Source organism: Nyctereutes procyonoides, unplaced genomic scaffold, assembly GCF_905146905.1.
Source record: "Nyctereutes procyonoides isolate TBG_1078 unplaced genomic scaffold, NYPRO_anot_genome, whole genome shotgun sequence".
NCBI lineage: Eukaryota > Metazoa > Chordata > Mammalia > Carnivora > Canidae > Nyctereutes > Nyctereutes procyonoides.
In genome coordinates, this window is record NW_026575033.1 from 971,980 (window position 1) to 994,982 (window position 23,003).

The window sequence follows — 23,003 nt, forward strand, 5'->3', positions numbered from 1 at the left end:
AGGGCGTGATCCTGGAGACCCAGGATTGAGTCCCAGGTCGGGCTCCCTGCATGGAGCCTGCTTCTCCCTCTGCTTGTGTCTCTGCCTCTCTCGGTCATGAATAAATAAATAAAATCTTTAAAAAAAATAAAATAAAAAATAAAAATAAATAAAAAGGGATAAGCAGAGAGTAGAATATTTCTTTTGTTCTTGACGAGACTCAGCCTGTGGGGAAATTAGAAAACTTGACATAAAAGTATACAGTTTTAAGTTATTTTTGGATTTTGATCAATAACAATGATTTAAGTTGGAAATGTTTTAAGCACCACAGTGTACATATTGTTTCTAAATCCATAAATTGATGAATACTCTATTAATTGGTTGCTTTTCAAAATAATAGTTAAAATAAAAAAAAATCCTTGAGGTCTCTATTCCCTCACTCTTTATCTTTTTGTGTTTCTTTTTTACTGTTTAATTCCACAAAATTTCATTATTTTTTGAGATAGAAGAAAGCAAGATATGAATCATAATTTGTAGCTCTTTAAGGCTTGACCAAAAAAGTAGTTTTAGAGAAATTATTACTGCTGAGTAGACATATGTACCTTTACTTTTAATAAAAGGATCCTCTGCATTGTCTTTGAATGCAAACATCTGTGAGCTCCTCAAGGGACCTTGTCCTGTTAATGAAAGCAAACATTTTGTATAGAACAATAAGTAATACTTCAGTGGCACTTAAAAGTGTGCATGTACTCATGCGTAATGATTTAAACTTCCCTGTAAGCCTATGAGGTATTATTATTGTCTCCTGTATGTGGGTAAACTGAGACCCAGAGAGGTTATAGCAACTTTCCAAGTCACCACGTGAATTAAACCCAGTCAGTCTTGCTCCAAGGCCCATATTCTGACACTGTGTCATACATTTCAAAGCGCTAAATGAATTACAAAAAGACTTTTATTTTTTTATTTTTTTTATTTATTATTTATGCTAGTCATACAGAGAGAGAGAGAGAGAGAGAGAGAGAGAGAGAGAGAGGCAGAGACACAGGCAGAGGGAGAAGCAGGCTCCATGCACCGGGAGCCTGATGTGGGATTCGATCCCGGGTCTCCAGGATCGCACCCTGGGCCAAAGGCAGGCGCCAAACCACTGCGCCACCCAGGGATCCCACAAAAAGACTTTTAAAATATAATAAGTTAGCAGTATTAGCCATGGAAAAGGGCTGTGTGGCAAACTTCTTAAAGCATTTTAGAATACAACGTAAGGAACTTAAACTTGCATAAGAAAACTGTTTGCTAATGATAATTGTATATGTCTCCAAAATCCAAGTTCAGATAGATCCTCTTAAAATTCAGTGCTTTAATTGCTTTCAACATTGTTGGAAATATGGTGAATTTTAGTGTGCATTGCTTTTGTACTACAGATGTTCTGTGAAATCACCTTCAGTTTAGTAGCCTACCAACTGATTTCAGCCTGTGTTTATTAAGGCTCTACTATGTGGCAGATAATGCAGGCACAAATATAATTAAGACCTATTCCCTGGTATCCAGGAGTTCCCAGTCTAACAGCAGAGATGGACACACAGAGAAAAAAAAAAACACAACAGAATATAAATGATGTTATAGTATGTGATATAGAGAAACATATAAAATGTTAAAAGGATACAAATTAACTTAAAAGGTTAACAGGTATATATATATATATATATATATATATATATATATGATATACCACTGTTCATATAATAAAATAAAATATTTCTCTACCTCCTAAAGCCAGTGTCAGGATCTAACTCTGGTACACCCAAAACATTCAAATCCATGGTCTATAATTTTATTTCAGTAAATTTGTTTTTTCTGTGTAGAAGCTCCTAAACTGCCAGTCCTCTTGTGCCTTTGAAATCATCTAGATGAGTTATCAGCATGCAAAAAGTAATCACCAGTTCTTGGAGTGCCTGGGTGGCTCAGTCACTTAAGTGTCTGACTTGATTTCAACCGAGGTCATGATCTTAGGGTCCTAGGATTGAAGCCCCCTTGTCAGGCTCTACACTCAGTGGGGAGTCTGCTTGGGGATTCTCTCTCCATCTTCCCCTCCCTCTACTCCTGGTTGTGCTCTCACATATGCTCTCTAAAATTAATAAATTAAAAAAAAAAACACTTGATCTATATACTATGCACATTTCATGCCAGATCTTCAACAAAGATAATGGTTTTTTTTTTTCCAGTGCACAGTTTTCCACATGATAACACTGGACTTACTTTGTCAACCAGCCATTGAGTATCTGTGAGTTTAGGTAAATAGTGTATGAAAGGAGGATGAGGGAGCTGGGTGAAGCAAAAATAAAGAACCATTAAGAGTGTGGCACTAAGGAGAAGGGCACATGCCAAGATGAGCACTGAGTGTTATGCTGTATGTTGGCAAATTGAATTAAAAAAAAAGTCTCCTAAGCTTAATATAAGGTGCTTTAGAAAACTGGCTCATTAGCCTTGTGAAGTACGGATCATAATTTCAAAAGAAAAAAAAACAGATTTTAGTGTATTTTTATCCCAAAGAGCAATTCATGTAATGGGAGAGAATTTCACATAAATTCTTAGGCTCGTGTTATAACCAAAAGTAAGAAATTTCTATTTTTATTTTATTTATTATTATTTTTTTAGAGGGTGTCTGCATGCAGGTGGCCAGAGAAGGGAGGGGCAGGGGCAGAGGGGGAGACAGAGAGAATTTACACCCAGTGCAAAGCCTGGCATAGGGCTTGATCTCAAGACCCTGAGATCATGACCTGAGCCAAAATCAAAGGTCAGAAACTTAACTGACTGAGCCACCCTGGCACCCCAAGAAATTCTTATATTTACTCATTCCAGCACTGAATCAGACTCAGACATATCCCTATTGAATTAATTATATCCTAAACCATGTTGCTCTTATTGTCAGCATGTAGTCATTTGTGGGGTCTGTCAAGGGTAGGAAGTTTTGTTTTTGTTTTTTAAAGATTTTATTTATTCATGAGAGACACACTGAAAGAGGCAGAGAGACATAGGCAGAGGGAGAAGCAGGCTCCCTCTGGGGAGCCTGAGGCTGGACTCAATGATCCTAGGATCCTGAGATCACACCCTGAAGCTAAGGCAGATGCTCAATCCCTGAGCCACCCAGGTGCCCTGAGAGTAGGAAGTTTATTTTATAGAACTTGAAAAATCGCAATAAAACCTTACCTAAAAATTTAACCTACTGGTTGAAAACTCTAAATTTTACTGTCTTATGTATCAACTTTAGTATGATACAAAATAAATTATGGCTTAAGAACAGTAGCCAATTATTTATTTAGCATTAGCTAGGAGCCAAGCACTGTTCTTCATTTTTACATAGATTATCTCATTTAATCCTTACAAAAATCACCTCCATTTTCTGGTTGAGGAAGCTGAAACTCAGGCCGAGTAATGTCCATGATCTCTCTTACATATACCTGGGATTCAAGGATTGAAAGCCAAGTAGTCTGACCCCTGAGTCTGGCCCCTTAGCCACAGAGTAAAATGCAGATGAACTGATTACTGGGGCTACTAGAAACCTGTGTGTTCAGGGAGCTGAAGGAAGCCCAGGGAGGTGGCGGCGTAGAGGGTTGGGCCGTGGCCAGCAGACGTGCAACAAAGAGACTTTTGGTCACTGTTAGCAGCTTGGCCTTAATTCTAAATCACACATTATAGATAGTTTAAACTGAAAGGTCACGTTATCTGATCTGTATTTTTGAACTGTTACTTTGGCTTGTAATTGGGAGACCAGCTAAAAGCCTTTTGCAGCAGTGCAGAGGAGAAGCAAGGAGATAATAATAAATGGAGGGTTAGAGTCCGATTCGAGGTAGGAGTTCAGAGGTAGACTCCAGAAGCCAGGCTGCAGACTAGATATGCGGGTGAAAGGGATCTGGTGCAACTCTGTGGACTTCAGCCTTACCATCTGTGTGGACAGGGTTGCCAGCCTCTGAAATGAGGAAAACTGATGAGGAACGGGATTAAGGGCAGAGGGACGGAAGGGCTTTGTTTTGGAGATGCTAAGTTTGAAATCCCTATTTTGATAAGTCAGTAAGTAGACATAAGAATACAGTCTAGCATGCAAAATGAGAAAAAGATTTTTGGGAGCATCAGGATGTAGGTGGTAACTAAAGCTATAGGATTGGGCGTATTACTGATCAGAGCAATGAGGGAGAAAGAGGTGATGAGGAAGAGTAAAGGGCCTACGTCTGAGCCAAGGATAATCCTTCCTACATGTTGAACTTCCCCGAGAGGAGGAGATGCCAGCAGAAGAGAGTAGGAAGGAGGGAGCTCCTGAGATGGGAGAGAAACCAGTCAGAGTGGTATAAGAGGGGGTAGGAGACAGTGGTTCAGGAAGGAGGATGATACTAACTGTCTACTGCCACTTCAGAGTCCAGTCAGATGAGGACAATATGAAACTACAAGCAGCTGTGGACGTTGTCAGTGATTTTTAACAAGAAGTGTTTGGTGAATCTGGAGAGCACCAGCAATCCAGTGGAATTAGTTGAAAAAAGTTTGCAAAGTATGAGGGGAGAATCAACAAATAACAGATCGTGTCAGGGAAGTTTTGTTTGACCACCAGCAGAGACATGGGCCAATATTTGGGAAGGAGTGTGGGATCAAGAAAGATGGTGTTTTAGTTCTTTGTTAGTTTATTTGTTTTCATACTGGAATTACTAGAGTATGTTTCTGTGCTAAGGCAAATAATCCAAGAGAGAAAACCTATCTCATGCAGAAGGGAGGGAGAGTAAGAATGAGATCAAAGTCTTGGAAAAGGAGAAAGGAGATGGAATGTGTCCCACGTGAGTGCTAGATGGAGAAAGGTCTACCCTCCAGGATTAGATGGCAAAGAGATCATCTTAAATTCATAATATAAATAAGAAAGGTAAATGTAAGCAAGTGAAATAAATACAGACATCTTCAAGTGTCCATCACTGCCACCCTCTCCTCATTGTAAAGTGCATCACACAGATTATTATAGCTTTAGGAGCTCCAAAGAGGGCAGATCAGGGTAGTGATCCTGAAATGTGGGGTGAAGGAAGTGGGATTCAATCAGATGGAGAGGAGGGCAGGGCAGCATGAACATGTGGGGAAGGGTCAGGAATACTTAAGCATAATTCACATTTGCACACCCTATGTGACATTTGTAAGTTCCCAGTGCTTTGAATAATCAGATAAAATATGTGCCCTTTTTGAGGGACATTTTGAAGCATGCAGAGATGTTGTTTGAGTTATAGCTCCTTTACCCACTATGTATGAATAACTTTACCCAGCAGGGTAAAGCCCTTCTGAGTATATGGTTTCCTCTACTGGATTTTAAAAATATACTATGAGGAGCTAAAGGAGTCTAAACACAGCTTTGGGCATTCCTCACTTTATTTATTTTTAAATACCTTTTATAATATTTTCTGGCTAGTTTAGTTCTTAGCTCCATTACCTTGAACGTTTTTCAGTGGCTTGAAGCTTCATTTACTCTATCTCTGCATGGAGAAAATTAGATTTTTTTAAAGTTTTTTTTAAAAATTTTATTTAGTTATTCATCACACACACACACACACACACACACAGAGGCAGAGACACAGGCAGAGGGAGAAGCAGGCTCCACGCAGGGAGCCCGATGTTGGACTCAATCCCGGGACTCCAGGATCACGCCCTGAGCCAAAGTCAGATGCTCAACCCCTGAGCCACCTAGGCATTCCAAAAATTAGATTATTGTAAGAATTGAGAGCAGTGCCTGACATATAGTGTGAGCTATGATTATTATTATAAAGATAGCAAATTTTTTTATTTTTAGAAACTTAAAACATACAGATAAAAGGAAGATCTAAAAATCAGGTGTAATGCCACTACTCAGTGACAGTTACTCTATGTATTTTGATCATTCAGTATTTATCCTGTGTGTGAACATTTTACTCTACATACTCATTTGTACCTTGTTTTAAGTTTAACCTGTCACAAACAACTACCTATGTCATCAGGCATTCTTTTTTTTTCTTTTTTTTTAAAGAGAAAGAGAAAGGCAGGGGGGTAAGGCATGGGGAAGAGGAGGCAGAGAGAGAGAGACAGACAGACAGACAGAATCTCAAGCAGGCTCCACACCCAAAGCCGAGCCCGATGTGGGGCTCAATCCCACAGCTAAGATCATGACCCAAGCTGAAACCAGAAGTCACTTAACCAACTGAGCCATCCAGGTGCCCCACATTAAACATTCTTTAAAACTCATTGTCTTTATAATCATTCATAATTTCTAAATTTATTTATTTAATTTATTTATTCATGAGAGACACTGAGAGGCAGAGACACAGGCCAAGGGAGAAAAGCAGGCTCCCTGCAGGGAGCCCCACATGGAACTCGATCCTAGGCCCCAGGATCATGACCTGAACCATTGGGTGTCCCCATTTATAAAATTTTAGAACCATTGGCATTGCTGCAATTTTTTTTTAATTTTTTTTTAATTTTTTTTATTTATTTATGATAGTCACAGAGAGAGAGAAAGAGAGGCAGAGACATAGGCAGAGGGAGAAGCAGGCTCCATGCACCAGGAGCCCAACGTGGGATTCGATCCCGGGTCTCCAGGATCGCGCCCTGGGCCAAAGGCAGGCGCCAAACCGCTGCGCCACCCAGGGATCCCGGCATTGCTGCAATTAATCTTATCTGAGTCTTAAATGGTTATTGCTGTACTGGTGGTTATAGCATTTAGAAGGGAGGGAGAGGGTGAGTAACTTGAATGGGGGCAGATTATACTTGCTCCTTACATTTTGAAAGGCAGAATATGCACAAATGATGAATGCCATGACAAGTTTCACTAAAATCCCTCAAGGTCTGAAATATATATTTAATATATAATTTTTTTAAATGGTTGATATTTGCTTTCATGAAGACTTCCTATTTCTCAAAGTTGGAGCATATGATTTACTTCCAGCTTGCTTCCATTCAGAAATAAAGCTTTTTTTCTTTTATTAAGGAAGATACCAGATTGGCAAAAATGATTAAAACATAGTGTTTTTATAAGTTTGAAAAAAATGGGCATTTTGATGTATTGCTATTTTATACACCTTTCTGGAGAAATATTTAAAAATGGAAATACTATATTCATTCCTAGTAGAATGATAAGATTAGGGTAAAGCTGTACACGTGTACTTTAAGCAGCCATTAGAAAATTATAAAGTCTGATGTCATGGAAAAGCATTTCATAATGTACTGAGTAGAGGAAGAAAGGAACAATATGCACAGCATTGCCTTTTTGAAATAAGTTATATATGTACACAAGGAAAACTTTAGAAGGATATGCTCTAAAATAGCTGAGTTGTGGTATTCCAAATGATTTTTTTCTTTAATTTTTTCTGTTGAGCATTTTCTGGGTCTTCTACGAGGAAGTATGAAATTTTATACATTTTTTAAATGAAAAGGGAACATCTTTTAAAGACAAGACAGGTGTATTTTTGTGACATTTCTACTGGCACTGCACTTCCAGAATAGAGCAGAGATCATGGACATTTGATTCCTTCTCTCTGTGTAGGGGAGCAATATAGACATTTAGGCCAGTGAACATTAGATGAACAGATAGATGGATAGTAATTGCAAGTTGTGGAACATATCCCTCTTTCAGACTAGAGCCTTTGTCAAAAACTGAAAGTGATGTTTTGATGAATACAAAAATGTTAAGCTAAGACAGGAATGTCCTTTACTGACCAGCAGGTGCAAAGCAGATGACCAAAGGGAGGAGACGGAAGGAGGGGGTGGGGAGCTTGCTGGCACAGACAGGGAGATTTGATCCATCACTGTCTGCAAGAACAGCTCTGATGTCTGAGATGAAGGTGACACTGAGATTTCATAAGGGTTGGACAGGTGTGCAAAAAACCAGCAAATGGGTCTTATCCAAGGGTTGCAAACCTTTTTGGCCCTTTACCTTTCTCTGAAAATCAACTGGAAAAAATTGCAAAAAAAAAAAAAAGATTTTAAAAAAGGCTTTCTAACTAGATAACAAGAGAGGGTTTTATTTTTAAGATTTAAAATGTTGGGAATCAGATGAAAAACAACTATTTGTCTCCCTGGTTCCTGGCCACTTTGAGAGCATCCATGATAACTTCTGTAGGACTTTTGCAACTCCTCCCTTTCTCTTCAACACTCCCATGATTCCAGTAAAATTGATCTATTTCTGGTTACCCATGATTTTCTGGTAACCAAGGCTACTGATTATTTTTTTCCCCTGCACACTTCCCATACCTGCTCATCACAGTTAAAGCTTTCTCCATCACCTATTTTTGATGATTTGCTGGCTGTGCTGCTCTTTTATTTTCCTACTCCCCCGGTTCACCCTGCATAGTTAATTTTCCCCATCACTACATTCATGGCCTAGACATAAAGTCCAAACACACTGGTCCTCGTATTCCACATCTCACCTAACATTTCTAGGCTGGCCTTCCCCTGCTGCCCCTCTGGCATGCTGCTCTTCTGTGTGGCTCCATTCACTTCCCCAAATGAACGTTTGGAGTTCACAAGGTTCCATTCATCCATCCTGCCAGAGGTTGAAGGCCTGTCTTTAACAAGGGATGAAGTTAAGCCCTCAGAGGAATAGGTGTCCAAAGCACGTAAAGGCCATACAGCATGGGGAAAGTCATAGATCACAAGTTCAGGAATCCTCTCACTATTGCTTTCTAGTTCTGTGACCTAAAACAAATTACTTAATCTCTTGGCCCTTCAATTTTCTACTGTGTAATTGGACATAATTCACCTCTTAGTGAGGTGAGTTATTATAATGAAATGTTATATAGTACCTAGGAGATTGCCAGGCAAAATAGTTAAGTACTCAAAAATACTCAAAAGTTGGTAGTTCCCTTCCTAAACCCACCTCAGTTTTTCAAAGAACTTATAATTTTCTAGCAAATATGATGTTATAAAGGGATCTGAGTAGTATAAACAAGAACACAGGGTGTTCAGAGAAGACAGAGCACAGAAAAAATTACTAGGCTTATCTTAAAAAAAAAATATCGAGAGAAGACTAAGTTTCCTATGAGAGTGAATAATATAATTAAAACTACAAACATGGGAAAAGACCAAGAAAGGAAAGCCCTCACCTCCTTTGGATCTTTATTCAAAGTCCCCATCTTAATAGAGCCTTCCTTGCCACCCTCCCCAAAATTGCATCCAACACCATCCCCATCCTTCCTTACACCCCTGCTCTGATGTTTTTTCCCTTTTCACTCACCACCACATCATGTAATTCTGTTGTCTCTTGTCTGCCTATCTTCAGAAGAATGTAACCTCTACAAGGGCAGGGGTATGTGGTTTGTGTGTCTATATTTCTTCGCTGTGGCATGCCCATTACGTAGTGGAGTGTACACCAGTGAATGTGTTCAACTTTCTGGCTTGGGGCTTTAGGACATGGAAGTTCTGGCTGATAGAGCTAGAAAATCTGGTTAGAAATGACAAAAACCACTAAATAGCATTTTAGATTTTTAAATTTACTGAGTTGTAACTCCTTATCTTAGTTTTTTTTTTTAACAAGAAAGGTGTATCATAGTAAAAAAAAAAATAGTGACCTACATTTAAGATTGACAGAGTAAGACAAGATAAGAATCTATTGTAGTAGCCCAGGAACGAACTGAAGAAAGCCTATACTAAGTTGTAGTGAAATAAATAGGAAGGGACAGCAAACATTCCAGTAGAGTTACTAAACCTGACTGTTAAACCAATACTCAAAGACTGGAGAAGTAGAGTCATGGAAAGGAACACTGGGCAGCCATCCAAGAAATTAAATAAATGCATATATTCTAAATGTATTTATAAGCAACAATAATTAATTGCAAAGAGTATATATAGTGTGATTCCATTTGTAGAGATATGTACATAAATATATGTATGTTAATAAATTTATCTGACGAATATACATCAGACTCTTAACAGGTGAAGAATGGCATTAAGAAATGTACCTGCTGGTCTTTAGTGGCATGTCGCACAATTCTGTGTCATTTGGTTACTTTTCTATAAGCATGTATTATTTTATATTAAAGTATCCTCAAATAAATTAATAAATATGTCTCATAACAGAATTATCAAGAGTGTACTTCTAATTATCAGAATTATTTTAAATCTGTTACTTAAATCTCATGTGACAAAACATGTAAGCATTAAAATGCTAGTGCAGTTTGCATTTTGACTAAAAACCTAATAAGGTGACCCTTAATTAAAAAACAGTAATGAAGTGAATGAATTTGGGGGCACATGATCCAAAATCAGAGACCTTCTTGTTCAAGAGTGAAGCCACTATTTTGTTCCAATTAACAGAGAGTCAGAAAGCATCACCTAATTAATGAGTAATGAAGATATTATAATGCACACAGTGTAATCTCCTGGGAAAGGGTTAAGGTTTAAAATCATGAATGCTTTGTACACGAACACACAGACACATTCACACATTTATTTCATAGTTTATAAGGCATTAAAAAATGATTGTGATGACCAAAGTGATAAAAATGAAAGTAAGTCTGACATTGAAAACATTTTGCTTTAAAGAAAGTTTTTTTTAGTAGATCTTTACTTTAAATAGTTTTCTGAAAAAACAGTTCAGGAAAAAGTGGTCTGAACCATTCCCTATTTCAAAATAAGGCTTTGTATGCTATTATTTAAAAATGAAAAACATTACTCTTTGAAGCAGTTGTAGATACTGCTCAAATCTTAAATTTATTATTTTTCACTTTCTCAGGTACCAGTTCAACAGATTCTGAGAGTGAAAATTTAGCTTTCAAATCAAACCCTGGAGCCATGCCACAGTAAGTGCCTAGGATCCCGTCAATTATATGTATAACCGAGAATGCCTTACAGAACCACTGGGGGTAAGAGCAGTGTGCATTGTGCTGTGAAAAAAGAGGTCAGCTGATGTCAGTCAAGGATCAAATATTTTAATGTGGAACACAATTTTTAACTTAGGAATTTGGACTTTGAAGTCTGCATTTCATCATCGAGATGCCAAAAATCAGACAGTAGACAATCTTAAATTTCAAAGACAACTAACTCGTTATAAATATACGAAAAGAGCAGTGTCATTGAGAGGAAATTAGTGAAATAATTACCTAAATGTAAATGAGGGGCAGTCTGTTTATACAGATTGGAAAATGTCTAATTAGGTCAGAAATGGGTTTCTGCTTGGCTAAAGTCTATTACTAGTTAGATCTTAATCACAAAAATTGTAAAATTTTGTTCTTCTTACAAAGACAAATGGATTATATCTCCAAATAATTATTATGTCAGTTGATGGTAATAATTATTTTTTTGTAAAAATAAAATGAAACCTACCAGAATTTTGTAGAAAACTCCATGAGTATTGGGACGGTGCTAATAAATTCCTTTGATCTGCTAGCATATGCAGTAACAATTATATCTATTCAGCATCAAATAATCCCTGAGTATTAATGTTAAAGGAACCTTATGAGATCATATACTCTGTCACTTCTGATTTCAGATAAGGATCTCAAGTTTTGTGAAGTTACATGACTTGCTTGAGATTGCACAGCCAACCTCTTAGCAAAATTGGGCCTAGAAACCAACTCCTCTTAACCTTTCTCAACACCTCACTAACTTATGCAGTAAGAAAAGACAAAAATGCCAAGACATTCTCAACAAAATTAGAAACCAGAACAAAGAACAGCTGCTAGACTTAAAATAGATCACTGAAACTTTGAATTAAATACAGACCCCTAACCCTAAGGATTTCAAGTGTCTGCTTATTGCTAAAGATTGGACCTTTTCCAGATATTTTCTTTTCTCTTAGGATTTCCAAGTTCAATACTTTAGGCTCTCTGATAATAGCTGAGGTACATAAAGTTATTTTTCTTTTACCAGTGTGTTTATTTTGCTAATATCTATAAGGTCATTCTCTGCATTAGTTGACTATAGCAATTCTAATTGTAGATTATGGCTTCCCATTTCTGAAGCACTTACAATTGAAGTAGATTGAGCACACAAAAAGAAACTGAGCTATTGTGGGAAATCTTTCATAGAATAATCCCTGCTTTAAAAGAAATTCTGATGGAATACACTTGCCTCCTTATTTTTCAGAGCTCAAAAGAAAACAACTTCTGTTTCCTTGACAATAGGATCGTCATCTCCAAAGACAGGAGTGACTACAGCTGTGATTCAACCACTGTCTGTCCCTGTTCAACAGGTAAGTGTTCCTTGGGCCAGAGAGCCCAATGAGTCAAACTCATTAGCAGACTTCTTGGTTTAAGGATTATAGCTTTGATTCCAATTAGTACTCCCTGCAATATTTTTAAAGTGGAAACACAATTGGGAGGAAAGAAAAAGGTAGATGAAAATCCTTCCTTTTGTGGGCAGCCCCAGTGGCCCAGTGGGTTTAGCGTCGCCTTCGGCCCAGGGCATGATCCTGGAGACCCTGGATCGAGTTCCATGTCGGGCTCCCTGCATGGAGCCTGCTTCTCCCTCTGCCTCTCTCTCTCTGTGTGTGCCTCTCATGAATAAATAAATAAAATCTTCAAAAAAAAATCCTTCCTTTTAGTCCACTAAAGGTAATCTTTAATCAAAAACATATCACCAATTAATCAACATCTGCATGTCCGTTCAGAACATCTCTAATGGCCAGTAATCTGGTAAAATGGTATCTCCTTTAGCTATGACTATGATTGTTCTTCCACCTATGTGCCCTCTTCTGTTTAGCCAAATTTATTAACTCATTTAAAATCAATTAGAAGCAAGAAAAGTCCACATACCAACAAAAGTTTGTTCAAGAGATAAACAGATAATAATAAAAAAATTTTCAGAAAAAAAATAAAAACAATAAAAAAAAATTCAGGTTCCTTGACTTAACCAAGCTTTTTTATTTTTAAAGATTTATTTTATTTTATTTATTCATTCATGAAAGACAGAGACAGAGAGAGAGAGAGAGAGAGAGAGAGAGAGAGGCAGAGACACAGGCAGAGGGAGAAGCAGGCTTCATGCCGGGAGCCCGACGTGGGACTCGATCCCTGGTCTCCAGGATCATGCCCTGGGCCAAAGGCAGAACCAAGCATTTTTTATCCTGCTTTTATTTCATTATAAGACTGCCGTATCCAAGAAAGAACAATTACAAACTACTGGAAAGTAATAGTGAGTTTACTTTGCAAACAGAAACAATAGGAGATTAAAAAAAAACAATAAAAAAAATTGAAAATCTAAAGGTTTTAATCAGATGTATGTTACTTTGCCTTTGTGCTATGATGTGTATATTTAAAAACAGCACTCACAAAAGGCATCCCCACCCCAACCCTTGAAATGTAAAGTAATTTCTAATAAGTATGTTTTGTGAGCATCGCCTGGCCCTCTATCTATTGAGCATTCACGTGTTTTAGTAATTGGAGTATGTGATATATATACTCTTGGATATGTGGAATATGGAAATAGTAGAGAAAAGACATTTGAGTTTATAAACTTGAAAAGAACCAACCAGCCTAATTCATTCAAAGATGGCATAAATACTTCCTTTAAATCCTTAAAATGGAGTGGAACATATAAAAATCTTTCTGATTAAAGCAATGGATTTTTTTGGTGTTAAATATTTAAATATTGATGAGTGATGAATGCTTATTAGCACCATGCTAAGGCGTTTCATTGGAGAAAAAAAAATACATCACCAGCTTCATTCCCAAACAGTTTATAGGACTATGCATGGGAAACAGGAATTATACATATGAAACATTTCTTGAATGTGGCAGCATATATTAAAGTGTGACAAAAAAGCTTAAGAGCAGAAAATATTTAAGTACCATAATAATGTAATAATGGAATATATCACTCAATGGAAGGTAATATATTCTAGTCATATAGGTGGGTGGATGAGGGGCTCACAGAAACTCCATTGCATTATTATTTTTTAAAATTTTTAAAGATTTATTTATTTATGATAGAGAGAGAGAGAGAGAGACAGAGACACAGGCAGAGGGAGAAGCAGGCTCTATGCAGGGAGCCCAACGCGGGACTGGATCCCAGGACTCCAGGATCGTGCCCTGGGCCAAAGTCAGGCGCCAAACCACTGAGCCACCCAGGGATCCCCCATTGCGTTATTATTTTAAGCAATGTCACATAAAGTTGAACACCCTGGAGCCAGATTGCCTGGGTGCAAATCCCAGCTCTACCACTTGATGTAACTTCTCTGTCCTGGTTTCTTCATCTGTAAAATGAAGATAATACCATCTACCTCACAGGACTATCATGAGGATTCAGTGAATGAGTGAATCTCCGTATAACACAGAATAGTGCCTGGCACAGATTAAATACCACATAAGTGTTCAAATAGTCTTTGGACATATAAAGATAACAAAAAGTGAAACCCAATCCCAAATCACAAGCCAATGAGAAGTCTTCCAAGGATAATGAATAAGGCCTTTTACTATCCTAACATCTCTATAACTCTGCCAACATTCTCAATGATGACTTGTGGCATATTTAGACATATAATATCAGATCACCATCATCGGGGGTTAAGAAGTGAACAATTGCTTATATAGAAAGGAATAAATCCAAAGGGTTTGAAAATAAATGATTTAAGTAAGAAAGAGAAATATTTTCCAGTCACTACTCTGGAATCTTTATATTTCCCCAGAGATGAGTGCCATTTCAGTAAGTATTTTAGCACCTTTGTTTTTTTGCACATCAAGGAAAAACAATGTATTCCTTCTACTGCCAGCAACTTGGCTTTTAATTCAATGAATCCAGACTGTATTTAAAAATAAAATGTAATGTTTGTAAGAACTTTTGAAAAGCCCCCTGTGGAAGTCCCACACACAGAAATCCATTTGGTAATAGCATTTAAAAGCTCATGGATCCCTAAGGAACCAAGGAACTTTTACCTTGAATATCCTTTTGAATAGAGAAGAGGAACAGATGTGAAATGAGGATGTAGAACACTGTCTGTACTGTGTGTAGGAGTCAGACTAGCAAAATGATAGATGGTGATATTTTCATTCCCTCGCTTCATTTATGTGGAGCGAGCCCAATAATGAAAGGCTTCTTTAGCACATCTTTTCAGCAGTTTATATGTTCAGAATTTGACCCAGGCATCTCTGCTTTTTCAGGCTCACAGTCCAACCTCGTACCTCTGCCGACCTGATGGAGCTGCTCCTGCCTACTTTCCTCCTATTTTTACAAAGGTCTGACATCTGCAAGTCTCATTCTCTGGGTTTGCTTTGGTACTTAAATTCCATTCACATGGAGCTTCGTGTAGTCGTCTTTAAACATTAAAATGAACACATCAGTAGGCTCTCATGGTTGGTTACCTTTGGGGCTAAATGGGTATTTACAGAACAGCTGTTGCGTGAGTCTAGTTTTGTCAAGGGTCTGAAAAATGTGGGCGTGGTCAGTGACTGGATAGAGCTTACAGTAGAGTGGGAAAGCCAAGGCAGGTAGAAAAAAATTGAGACAAAAGGCTGTATAGGAAATTAGGAAAACCAGCAAGTTTTATAGAAAGAAAAAAAAGGACTAATATTCAGTTTGTTCTCTAAGTTTGTGTTTTGCATTGCCAAGCTGAATGATATCCATTTCCTTAGTCAACTGCTCAGCTTGGAAATGTCTTCATGTAGCATATCTTTTGTAATCCTCTCTCAAAAAAAAAAAAAACCCAACAACAAACAACCTTTATTGAAAGACATCTAAAAAGGTCCAGATATGGTGGAGAGACATACCATGTCTGTGGACTGGCAAATGGTGAAGAAGTCATGACTCCCAAATTAATCTGTAAATTTAATGTAGATCTAGCTGAAATTCCAACGGGTTGTTTAATTTTGTTTGATGTAGAACAAATTGATTCTAAGAAAAAAAAAGCCTAAAAATAGCCTGGGTACTTCTGAAGAAGGAAAATCAGATGCTGGTAAGGGGTTTGTCCTCGGAGGTGTCAAGACTTTGTGAAGGTATGGTACTTAGGATTGTTATTGTGCTGGCATGCGACTACACAAATTGGCAGGTAATCAGAATAGAGCCCACTGACACTCCACTATCTACAGAAACCTGCAGATCACTGGGTAAAGAATGAATTCTTCAAAAGAGATAAAAAATATATTAAATTGGACTCCTACTTCACATTTTTTGCAAAAACTCAGGCCAAATAAACTAAAGACGAACATGAAAAAACAAATCCACAAAACTCGTGCAAGGCCATAGGGAAGAGCATCTTGCTTGTTTTCTTGTAGGGAATGATTTTTTTTTCCTTCCTAAGCCAGTCTGTATTTACCTTTATTAAAAAGCTTTTCATAAACAAGGTCCTTAGTGTAAGACACTGGCAACAAATGATAATATTTGACAACAACTTTGAAAGTACCCCCCAAAAAGTAAAACCTGACCAAAAACAATGCCACTATCATAGTCCATGGAGTTGTCCTTTATTGCTTAGAACAGCAAATGTTGCCATTGTGTGGGTAACGCAGGTGCTTTGTGGTGTTAGAGCTTTTCCAAGGCAACTTCACCAGTGCATCACCAGGAAGCCTATGTTACCTGATGTTGATTTTGCGGAAGTCCCCAAAGCACTTCTTGCTTTAAGCAAATGGAGAGGATGTGAGGTTTTGCTTTCCTTCCCCACAGGGCTTCACCACAGTGACCTGGCATATGGTGATGTTATGGAACTCCTCCAGGGCACTAAGAGAAATCCCCCAAAGCTAGACACAAAACCTTGTTTCCTCCATTGCATTCTAGCTCCTGAGACATTGACATTATATTAGTGGTATATCCCCTTCCCCCAGAAGAAAGCCAAGAAACATACTGTGTGCTAACCATACAGCTTAGTAAAATGAAAAGTGAAACATTCTATATTTTTATAAAAGTTGATTTAAAAAAAAATCACAAACTGTAGAGACTAGCAGCGTGGAGCACACCTCACTGGGCATCTCCAGTGCCTTCTACCTTCTGTGTCTAGACCGTAGACTATCTCTGTTCTCTGCAGGACTGTTTCCCTCCTTCCTGGGTTTTGCTTTCTCCTTTGTCCCTTCGGGCATCTTCTCTCCCAGTTTTGCTGGCTCCTTTTGGGCCTGGGCTTTGGTTTTAGAGGGGCAGGCTTAGAAGAGAAGTCTGCTGATCTCCTGTGTAACTCAAAGTCACCTTCACTTTGTCACCTGTAGCATTTTTTTTTTTTTTTGGCCTTTCTTTTGGGCATGATGGTGACTGTGAATGTCAGGTGGACTTTGCTGTCTAATAGGTGCTCCCATTTATTTCCTCATACTTCTCTGGTTAGAATTTCCAGGCTTCACAGCTGGTCAGAAGCATAGCCAGCGCCTCTGCCTGCGGACCAACAGGCTTAGCTGGGGCAGCAGAGCCTGGTGGTGACTGTGGGATGGTGCGCAGTAGGGACACATGTGACACCAGGAAAGCAGCTAGCTTTGTGTGGCATTTCTTTCTGAATTGTACAGCGCCTTCAAGGAATCACAATAAGGTGGGCTGGATATGACGGGAGGCACCCTTGTGTGGACCCTAAAACACTCAGGGGGCCCTGAGTCCTGCCCTGAGTGGATGATGAAGGCTGGCTCTTTGTCCCCATCAGGGCTCCTCATTGTGCTCCTGCACGTTCTCCTCATGGCTCCGTCTGTTTAGCTGTGGCCTTTCTCAACTGCTTTGGGTCCCTGGCACCTACCCATTTCCTATTATCTCTAACTTTCCAATGTGTGAATAAAACACACAATCCTAGGAATAAATCAGTCTCCTTTGGTGTCTGAAATCTCAGACATGAAAAATATGTGTGTGCCATTTGAAATCTACCATGAGCAACTTCCTGGACGAGACTGGAAGTGTTTAATAATTAATCCACACCCTGGGCCCTGTGAGTGACACTGATCCATTACATGAGCTCTTCTCTGGACCCAGTCACAAAGTCAAGAAGTCAATTTAAAACCAGAGATTTCCTACATTTAAAAATAAGGAAGGAGAAAGAATAAAATCAGAAGTAGTTAATAATCTTAGCCTTTTTGCTTAAAAAAAAAATTCTTGCTAACTACCAAGATTATCATCAAATACCTTCTCAGACTTAATATTAGCCTTCTGTAGTTCTGCTGACATCTGCAACTTTGAGAATTTCCTTCGAGCTCTATCACACTCTCTGTCGACAGCCATTTGTAGCAGCATTTGTTCTTCCCAGCACACCATTTGCTGTCCCTTCAGAGAATCTTAAATAAACAAACAAAACCAGAAAAGACTTCTAATTTTTAATATGAAAGTATTTGCTCTCGGCTGGTGTGTGAGTGGATCGCACTGTCATATCTGAATTATTTTAAGAGTTCTATATAACCTATATAAGACCTCATACTCTAGTCAGAAGTTGAAAAGTCAAAAAGTTTAAGTAGGCCCCATTGCTAAGTATCCTGGAGGAAGAAGATAGAGGGAGGACATATGTGAGGGGATTATTAATCTTTTGATATTTAAAAACAAGTATAAAAGCTTTACCTCTTTGCATCCATGAAGCCAAATTAACTTCTAATCTGTGGGACTGTAAAAATTTACTGATCTGGAGTTGGAGTAAGGTCAGGGGCAGCGAGGATAATTACAAAGGAAGGGGAAATGAAGGTCATGAAGGGAGAAGTACTGCAGGTTTTATTATTTTACTTAGAACTTCAAAATGAGAAAATCCTCAAACCCTTTTATCTTAATAAACCTGACATAGGAAGCGCATTGGCAGAGGTGGTGGGGAGAGTACATGAAAAGGTTGGGGCATGTAAGAACAAATATATGCCTTTTTTCTCTTCCTGTCTGGTTTTCACGAGAATCTACATTCATATGGAATATAATCATTTTAGGAAGTTTGCATTTCACCAGCTAACTCTTCAGTGTAGACAGGGAAAGGTAATATGTTGCCATAAAATTCCATAAATATCAATGTGTCAGTAAATTTGCAGACAGACCCAAAATTTCTACAGGCCCAGTGGTAGACCTTACTAATCTCATTACCCAGAAATTATGACAAGCTAACGATCAGTGGATTTCAAGGTGTTTATTTTTATCTGAGTCAGTGGTAATTATTTTATGATGCAGATTTTGCATTTTTTTCCCCTAAGATTTGGAAGCTTTATTTTGTGTTGTAAAATTGTGTAAGAGTGCACTAAAGTCTAATGAGGAGTGACTTTCTTGAATTTTAGGAACTACAAAACATAGCAGCATCAGAGGGTCAGGTGGTGGTTCTGGAGTGCCGGGTCCGAGGAGCACCCCCTTTGCAGGTCAAGTGGTTCCGACAAGGGAATGAAATTCAAGATTCTCCAGATTTCAGAATTCTACAGAAAAGTAAGGAGAGGTGCCCATTCTCCCACACCCATCCATTTCCTTCTCTCAAGCTTCAGAAAAACCAAGAAGGGCTTAGCCATTCAAATGAATTGATTTTTATTTTTGAAGAGTAGTGAGACCAGATAATCTGTAAATATGGGGAGCTCAGTAAATTAAAGCTGTGGGGTCACTTGTGTGCCCCTTTGAAAGTCTGATAAAAGTTATATGTTCTCTCTTCAGAAAAAATGTTATGCACATTTGAACTCAAAGTTGACCAAATAATTTTAGGAGGTTTACAAGCCTCCTGTAAGCCCTTCTATAAATTGCGGTTTAAAAAAACTTCCTAGTGTAAGCTGTGGAATTTGGGTTTCTGTATTTATAGAAATATAAATTGATCTACTTGATCTCTCTTGCATTATGGAGTTCCCTTTATTCTGCAGACATGTCCTGTATGAAGTAATAGAGAAAGATAGGTAGGTTGATTATTAATGGAGCCCTGTTCTAATACTCTGATTTATTTTTTTCCTCATGTGGCAAACAGAACCTAGATCTACAGCTGAACCTGGTAAGAAGCTCTTTATTTTTTCCCCCCTGTGGAAACATATCTTTTGAGTTTCAGTAGTTCTTTGTTTCGGTTTTAAAGCCATAAGTAGAACAATGTTTTTGCAGTTCCCTGGAAATACAACACCCCCTTAAAGACAATATCTTCTTTATCATGGGGTCTGTACACTGCATTTCACATCAGCTTCTTTATTAGTAAAACATTAAGTTCCATTCAGACAAAAAGGTCAAGATCAGTGACTTAAGGCTTTTTTAAAATATAGTCTTTTATATTCAGAAAGCAAACTAAGCTAATGATGAAAAAAACATCCTCCTAAAATTCTAGCAGAAGAGAACCATCTGCTGTGTATTTCTGCTGTTACCAAAACCTACTAATGGCCCGACCCTCCAGCTTAGAAATGTGTCTCACACGAGAGCAGCCCAAAGATGTAAGCAAGCTGACCACTGGCATTTCTCATTTATGTACCCTGAGCCATAAAGTTTTACTGTTCTACAAGCATGAAAAAAGTCATCTTGCTCTAGGATCTCTCTTAGTTACGAGGTCATTTGACCTCATCGGAGTGCTGTGTTATCCAGAAGTGCCAGGTCCAACCTTCTCCTGCTTCAGACTGCTTGTATATTTATGACTCCTCATGAACTAAAACAATGTTTGCAAAAGAAACAAAAATTTTTGTCTGTGCATTTCATAGGATGTCCTCCTTGAGACTACTTTTGCTGGTATTTCTCCATCAGCAAAATTACCAGTTTCACTGACTCCCTGACAAAAGGTAGAAAAACCGATTTGTGCCTCTGCTTCAGCGTCAAGCAGATTCTGCAGTTATGTCCCTTGGGAGCCATCCATGGCTTTGCTCTGTCCCTTTGGGAACATGAAGGTTTTCTGTGGGCTCCTGCAGGCCAGGTTGCTGTGGTTAGTCCTGTACCTTTCACATCTGAGTGTTGCGTCATTAAAAGTAGGGTGTGATCCTTTTAGGATCCAAAGGTTAAAAGATGCTGAGTAGTAGCATCCTTAGTGAACAGTGGGGATTGATCTAGTGCCTTCTTGTCACAATTACGACTAGAGCATGTTACTGCACCAAATGCGTGAGTCACCACATCAGATACTGTCATCACTTTCCAAAACGTGGAAATACACAACTTCTTATTCTGTCTGTGATAGGTCTTTATATAAAGTTGCATCATGCTGGTTCCCTGATACATGGAACTTCTAAAACTCAATCTACTGCATGAGCTCAGATTTTAGGGCACATCTTTTGTGTTTGCTATTTTAAATAGACTTATCGATAGATATAAAAGGAGGAGCCAAATACCTTTCTCTACAAAATAGTTTGTGAAAAGCCTATAGGCAGTTTATGTCTTTTGATACCTTATATACAAATAAAACTAAAGTTTTGGGACACAAGTTCTAAAAGCATGACTACTGGGACAGATTGGGATTGCTGTGATGTTGTGTTTTTGATTTTGTGCAAATTCATGCAACTCTTTTTCATCATGTTGTTTGTTATCCATCGTCATCACCTACAGAGGTGACAATGATTTATGAAATGTCTCTGATGATCTGTGTTGGAAAACCATAAACTGACCATCCTCCGAAAATTCACAACCCTGGTTGGAAGCTGCATAGTTTAGTTTCTGACTGTGTACGTGTTTGACAACTGAAAACAGTATATTGGCCAAGAAGAGATAAATTTGGGTGAGGAAGGAGAATAGACCCATCTCTTACACCCCTCTTTACCAGCCTCTCCCCCCTTACTTCTCATACCACACAGTCTTTCTCTTTTTTTTTTAAGATTTATTTATTTATTTATTTATTTATTTATTTATTTATTTATTTATTTATTTATTGAGAGACACACACAGAGAGAGAGGCAGAGACACAGGCAGAGGGAGAAGCAGGCTCCATGCAGGGAGCCCGACTTGGGACTTGATCCCGGGTCTCCAGGATCATGCCCCGGGCTGAAGGCGGCGCTAAACCGCTGAGCCACCCGGGCTGCCCCACACAGTCTTTTTCAATTATGATTTGCTGTTTTGCATCTAGGATATAGTTTTGATCATGATTATGTAATAAAGTTCTCAGCAGCTTCATGGAATAAAATGACCTCTAGAACGTACTTCAGTGCCTTTTTAACAGGCAAAATCGTGAAGAAGAGCAAAGTATGGGAGGCCATCCCTTTAATCTGCATATCCTAGCAATAGAAAAGTTTCTCCTCCTTGTCACTGAATTTCTTATTTTTTTCCCCTTCGGTTTGGTCTGAAAGCATTTAAGAAAACAGACTCCTCCGTTCCAACCATAATAATAGAATTCACTGAAAACAAGTATTTCTTGGTACAGAACTATGTCAACCAGATCTGTCAATACAGGGAAAAAAAACTTGTATATGGGCAGGAACCTACTAAAAGACGAAGCACAGCTAGTTTTCTCCAATCTTGGGTAAATTCTCCATAATTATGCTTACTACAGAACTGGAATTGCCCCTTTGTTCTGCATAATAGAGCATTAAAATTCTCTCCTTCAGGAAATCTACAACTGGCATGTAGTGTTAAATAAATTTCATGATTGTATTTTTTTAAAACAAAACTTTTAAACACATGAATGGCTATTCAAGTGACTGCTTCTGTGAGCTGTTATGAGTGAGAACTTTAGAATAAGCAAATGTTAAAACATATTTGTATTTAAACAATGTTTTGGCATGCCTGACAAAACTGGGCATGATTAGGATTCTTTCGTTAGTAGCCAGATGTTTTCCTCATATTGACCTTGAGGTTGACCATTGAAATGGATGGGGGAAGAAACAACATATATTGAATGGTGTACATTCCTTAAATGACCTGATTGACTACTTTATCCATTAGGCCACTGAACTGATTCAGCCATATAAAATGGATGTAAGAACTGGCTCCCCTGATAGCTCATTTTTAGCCACTGTTAAGTGGAAAGGAAAAAAACAGACAGGACTACAATACATCTGAGGAAAGAGATAAATTTTATAGGCCTGGGCCAAGTGATGTTTTCCAAATGCTAAAACATAAATAGCCTTTGAAATTCAGGAACATATTTAAGCATTTGGATTTTATTACCCTTTCTTCCTACTCTGTTCCAGGCCTCTGACACATTCACTCTTATTCTTCCCTCACTGTCTAAAGCGTGCCCTCTTTCTCTCTCCCCATCTCCTCCCTTCCTCTCTCCCTTTCTTTCTATATATCTCCTTTTTCCCTCCTTCATTCTTTTT

The 23,003-nt window shown here is 38.3% G+C and overlaps 1 protein-coding gene across 1 annotated transcript in view; it reads left to right on the forward strand.

The window, feature by feature from the left end:
- The window catches only part of LOC129504555 (palladin-like), a 417,088-nt gene that overhangs the window by 178,548 nt on the left and 215,537 nt on the right, over window positions 1-23,003 (forward strand). The window contains 5 exon segments of the mRNA XM_055317307.1: window positions 10,700-10,766; window positions 12,052-12,157; window positions 15,060-15,134; window positions 19,095-19,236; window positions 19,757-19,780. Of these exon segments, the coding sequence (XP_055173282.1) occupies window positions 10,700-10,766; window positions 12,052-12,157; window positions 15,060-15,134; window positions 19,095-19,236; window positions 19,757-19,780 (414 nt within the window).